We start from the raw sequence: 6,133 nt of genomic DNA, 5'->3' as shown, positions 1-6,133 counted from the left end.
GACGATGGGTGTTAGGTGTCGCTGAGGGCTGGAGCGGAATTTGGGGATCTGAATCCTGACCAACATTCTCCACTAGCATCTCCGGAGTATCACTCCTAAGATTAGCACTCTGTCCAAGATGTAGCCCAGCATCCAAATGTATTCTCGTCCGGGGGCTGCTGTCACCACCAGCTGGCGCCAAGTGTTTAATGGACACAGTGTCTTCTCTTCCGTCGGGGAAACGAACAAAAGCGTATTGAGGATTAGCTTGAAGCAATTCCACCTCATCCACCAATGGGTCACTTTTGTTCCGTACATGTCGCCTCAGCAATACGGGACCCGGGCCACACAACCAGGTTGGCACAGCAGCTCTTGTCGATGATCGTCGCGTGTAGCTGAATAGTCGTTCATGAGGAGTAGTGTTAGTAGCTGTGCATAGCAGGGAACGGGTGGAGTGAAGGGCGTCGGGTAGCACGTTTTGCCAGCACCGCTCCGGCAAACCACGCGATCTTAACGCAGTTGTCACAGCCTTCCAGATAACAGCGTTGAAGCGTTCAATTTGCCCATTCCCTTGAGGATTATAGGCAGTGGTTCTGCTACAAGCTATTCCTTTACTTGTCAGGTAACTTCTTAGTTCTTTGCTCATAAAAGAAGCACCGCGGTCGGTATGGATGTAGGCAGGCATACCAAAGAGAGAGTAGCTGATTTAAACAACTTATGATGGTAGAGGTGTTCATACTGGAGCAAGGAAAAGCAAAGGGAAATCGAGAGTACTCATCTACAACATTTAGAATATATATATTCTTGTCAGAGCTAGGAAGCGGTCCCTTGAAATCGATATTTAACCTTTCGAAAGGTTGAGTAGCTTTTATGAGTTGAGCCTCGTCAGGACGATCAAATCTTGGTTTACACTCAGCGCATAGCTTGCAAGTGGTGGTGATTTTACGTACTTCATCTAAGGAGAATAGTAGATTTTTAGATCGTATAAAGTGGTATAGACGAGTAATTCCAGGATGGCATAGAGCGTTATGTAGCTCGGTAAGGGATTTAAGGTCCTGGCTGGCAGCTCCGCACTGTGTTCGTGATAAGAGTGTCTGAAGGAATGTTTTCCTTTCCAGGTCTGTACACTATGTCAAAATTATATCCTGAAAGCTCCATTTTCCATCTCAATATTTATCGTTCTTTATCTTGTTCTTGTGCTGTTTATCAATTATATATGACACAGAACGCTGATCGGTTTTGATAGTGAAGTGTCTTCCTGATAAGTAATGTCTCCAGTGGCCTGGATGATGGCCTGCGCCTCTTTCTCCACTGCGGCGTGGCGTCTCTCAGAACCTTGAAGAGTGCGAGAATAGAAAGCTACCGGTCGACCACCTTGAGTGAGTACCGCAGCTATAGCGTTGTTCGAAGCATCTGTTTCTACTTTGAACGGAACCAAATCATCGATCACTCTCACCGCTGAGGATTCAATTTCACTTTTCATTTGGTAGAATACTTCCTCAGCTTGTTTTGACACTGGAAAGGTAGTGGTATTACTCAGTGGTTGGATCTTCGTAGCATAATCACGGATCCATTGAGAGTAGTAGTTAAAGAGTCCCAAAACACGACGAAGAGACTTCATATCAACTGGCACAGGTAGTTCGCGAAGTGGCTGCAGTCTATCAGGGTCGGGTCGGATATCTCCTTTTTCTATTACGTAACCTAAAAGGTGTAGCTTCCTCGTTGCAAACACGCACTTTTCTTCATTATAGGTGATATTTCTTCTCCTCGCAGCCTCGAGGAACCTCTTCAGATTCACATCATGTTCCTCGGATGTCTTGCCGCAAATAGTGACGTCATCCAAATATGTGTAGGTTCCCTCAAGTCCTTTTTCCGCTATGAAAGAGTCCATAATGCGCTGGAAACACACGACACCATTCTTTACTCCAAAGGGTACTCTAATGAATTGATAAAGTCTTCCACAAGCTTCAAAAGTAGTGTATGGTCTATCTTCCTCTCTTAAGGGAACTTGATGGTAAGCGCTGCGTAGGTTTACAGTGCTGAACACATTATTCTGGGCAACCGCATTTACATTGTCATCAATGCGTGGAAGCGGGTAACTGTCAAGAAGTGTAAATCTGTTAACCGTTTGAGAGTAGTCGACAGCCAAACGTTTTCTACGTGTATCACTTTTCACCACCACAACCTGCGCGCCAAGGTGAGTTACTCTCCTCTATAACTCCTTCACTTAACAGGTTTTTCACTTCCTTTTCTATGAATTCCTTGTCCTCAACAGAGTAGCGTCGTGATTTCGTAGCGATCAGATGGCAGTCCTCCACGAGATTAGCAAACAGCTTAGGCGGTTCAATATTTAGTACGCTCACTCCACATACAACTAAAGGAGGCAATTCTCCTCCATACGGAAATCTTGACCCAAAATAACATCAGAACAAAGGCTTGGTACAGCAAGTTTCACATTGGGATAATGACGACCATTCAGTTGAAGATTCACACTACAACACCCCTTAATTGGTGTACAGTGAGCGGTTGAAGCCAAGGTCACATCACAGTGCGCTTGTTCAACGGTTAATGAGCACCGTCTAACTACGTCAGGATGAATGAAGATTTGAGAACTTCCGCTGACAATTAAGCCATCAACTTTCATGCCTCCGATAAAAACCTGAGTAACTGCCTTGAATAGACAATTTGGAGTCGATGCACATGACGCAGTCGCCAGCGTAGCACTGTCCCCTAATGAAACGGAGGCACTCGTACTTGCTCTGCGACACACTCTGGCAAAATGCCCTTTTTTGTGGCACTTGTGACACTCGGCTTTTCGTGCGGGACACTTAGCCCGAGGGTGTCTCACCGATCCACAAAAGAAACACTTCGATACTTTTTCAACAACAGCAGCCGCCACTGTTAATTCCTCAGTAACAACCTCATTATTTCCTGATGTAGCACCCACAACACGGGAAGAGTCATACTGATAAGACTCAGAATTTTTCTGTGCGGATTCTAAGGCCCTAACCTGATCAAACATTGACGTTAGGTTCAGAGTCTTATTTTCCAACAATCTCTGTCGTATCGCGGGCGAACGCAACCCATTGATGAAAGTGTCTCTAATATATTCCTCACAGTGTTGCACCTCTGTCACAGCCTTAAAGTTACAGTCTCGACTCAACACTCGTAGAGACCTGAGATAATCGTCTAGAGTTTCACTGTCCTGTTGACGTCGAGTAGCCAAGAGATGCCGCGCAAACACTTCATTCAGGGTCTTGTCATACTGACTTTTCAAGTTACTGATAGCGTCGTCATACGTACCGCACTCAGACAAAGTTTCGTACACTTTAGGGGAAACAAAGTTGACAAGAACCCCGAGTTTGTCAAGGTTCTCGGTAAAACTGAGAGGAAGGTCTCGAACGTCTTGAACCAGTGTCTCCATTCCAACGATGCTGACGGTATTCCAGGATCACCGTCGAATCTCTCCGGCTTCAGAATTCTATCCATAACTTTTGTGTTCAATAAAATTTATGTGAATGTGAAAACACCTGGCCGTTTTAAAGGCTTTTATTGAACACAAAGAACTGAAACCCTGTAACAAATACAAAAGTTGAACATCAGTAATAAAGTAGGATATAAACAATAACTCAATACCATAGCAGACACTCACACACACATATACACACCTGACTCTCGTGGAAGAACTGGGTGGAGTGTCTGATAACGACTTCACTTAGGACTGAAGTTACTTCCGAGCGAACCTTTGAACCACTGGACTTCAGTGTTTCAGTCAATCAAGTCTAGCCAACTATACATTACCACAACTACCATTGTTAAAATGGAAAGGAAAAGTAACAAAAATGTTCTTAGTTCAAATTTAAAAATATACAAAATAAAAATCATAGATATGGGTATCATATTAAGCGGGCCAAAATTTGAATATACTTGAATATATAAACTACAGGAGAGAGGGTACTGTTTTTGGTCACACTAACCCAAGACTGTACGTATGCTGTCGTTTGTTTCATACCCAACGCTTTGACCCCACTGACCGAGATATCTGGCGTAGTTCGTTATGTGCACAAGACATTGACCCGCTGACCCCACCGACCCGTGTTCCAGAATTCTGCTTTGCTCGTTATGTGTCTGGCTCTCTTACCTTCTGATTGGATTATCATTGTCAAAGCGAACGAGGCAAAGGAAAAAACACTAAACATAGTAAGAAGTATAACAGTAAAAGAGGGAAAAACACATCAGAAAGGCTATTGCAGATAAAGGGAAAACAATAAACACAGTGAGAGAGGGGAACACGCACATTTTATCTATAAAAGATCAAATGAAAGCACAAAATACTAATTAATGTAGGGTTATATTGATTAACGTAGGATTATATAAAAAAAAATGTTAAGAATGTAGTAGGGATGAGTGAGGCAGACGGGAACAAAGAGCAAATCCTTAACACAGTGGCATTGAGAACAACAGACAGGCAAGCAGGCAGGTATATGAACGAGTGACCATGACAGCGCCAGTAAGGATAAAATTCATCAAGGTAAAAAAAAAAAGGCTATGAGAAGTGTAAAATCAAGCTGTGGAAAATATAGTCTGAGTGCACAACGTCGCATTACATTTCTGTCCACCTTGCCTTCCTGCCCTGCTCCCACCATCTCCATCCACACTGCCTCTCCGTCCGCCACCTCCTGTCCCTCGCCAGGTTCAGATTTTCCCTTTGTAGCGTAATGTGTTATTTTTAGATATACTGGTGCTCTTCCTCTCCCCACTCCAGCCACACACATTATTATTATTGTTATTATTATTATTATTATTATTATTATTGTTATTGTTATTGTTATTATTATTATCATTATCACCATTACTGTTGTTAGTAGTAGTAGTAGTAGTAGTAGTAGTAGTAGAAGTAGTAGTAGTAGTAGTAGTAGTAGTAGTAGTAGTATTATTATTATTATTATTATTATTATTATTATTATTATTATTATTATTATTATTATTATTATTATTATTATTATTATTATTATTATTATTATTATTATTATTATTATCACCATTACTGATGTTATCATTATTATTATTATTATTATTATTATTATTATTATTATTATTATTATTATTATTACACACAATAATAATAATAATAATAATAATATTATTATTATTATTATTATTATTATTATTATTATTATTATTATTATTATTATTATTATTATTATTATTATTATTATTATTATTATTATTATTATTATTATTATTATTATTATTATTATTAATAGTAATATTATTATTATCATCATTACTATTGTTATCATTATTATCATTATTATTATTATTATTATTATTATTATTACTATTATTATTACCATATTTATTATTATTATTATTATTATTATTATCATTATTATTATTATTATTATTATTATTATTATTATTATTATCATTAATATTATTACACTGGTCAACAACCAAAATGCTTGCGAGACCAGAGTAGTTATTTTCAGTTAATTTTAGGTCGCTGAAATATTGTTTGTTAGCTCTGCTTTTCAAGATACACGTACGTGTCACAACATGTTCCAACAAGTTTGCGGTAGTGTGTTTCTTACGCCACTCACAGTTTGACTGCCCTTCATTGTTCCAGCAATCACAGAAAGTGGTTGTGCTGTGCAAGTTTACATTTTGAGGTGCGTTTTTATATTCTTTATGCAATTATATAATCATTTTATCTACTATAAAGTACAGGTTACAATTTATTATGTTTTAATTTAACTTATAATGCATATGTTGTAAATGGATAATATATAATGACAAATTTATGACTTAATTTTATATTTATCTTCTAATAGCTGTTTCTTCTTTGAGATGCCTCGTACTTGTGTGAATAAGCCAGAAATTTTCTGCTATACGCCGTATAACTGCTATGGTTATATTTTGGATGCAAGATTGGTGACCAGGATAAGAACTGGGCTCCTCATATATGATGCAACACTTGTACTACCAACCTTCGCCAATGGTTGAACGGGAAGAAGAACGGAATGCCTTTTCCTGTGCCAATGACGCGGCGGGAGCCAACGGACCATACCAACAATTGTTATTTCTACATGGTACCTCCACTATAATAGGGCTTGTCTAATAAGAAAAAGGAGTCCATTGGATATCCAAACAT

General features: G+C 39.2%; 1 protein-coding gene across 1 annotated transcript; it reads right to left on the bottom strand.

The window, feature by feature from the left end:
• Positions 1 to 2,353: 2,353 nt before the first annotated feature.
• On the bottom strand, positions 2,354 to 3,403 carry LOC123519738. The gene has a single exon (XM_045281243.1). It carries the CDS (start codon positions 3,401 to 3,403, stop codon positions 2,354 to 2,356), a length of 1,050 nt encoding a protein of 349 aa, XP_045137178.1.
• Positions 3,404 to 6,133: the final 2,730 nt, after the last annotated feature.

The sequence above is a fragment of the Portunus trituberculatus genome, chromosome 46 (assembly GCF_017591435.1).
Source record: "Portunus trituberculatus isolate SZX2019 chromosome 46, ASM1759143v1, whole genome shotgun sequence".
NCBI lineage: Eukaryota > Metazoa > Arthropoda > Malacostraca > Decapoda > Portunidae > Portunus > Portunus trituberculatus.
Note: the sequence above shows the minus strand (reverse complement) of the source record. Positions and strands in the feature narration are given on the sequence as shown.

Bases quoted from the DNA above. Each gene is read 5' to 3' on its own strand.
- LOC123519738 (XM_045281243.1), bottom strand. From the start codon at position 3,403: ATGGAGACACTGGTTCAAGACGTTCGAGACCTTCCTCTCAGTTTTACC.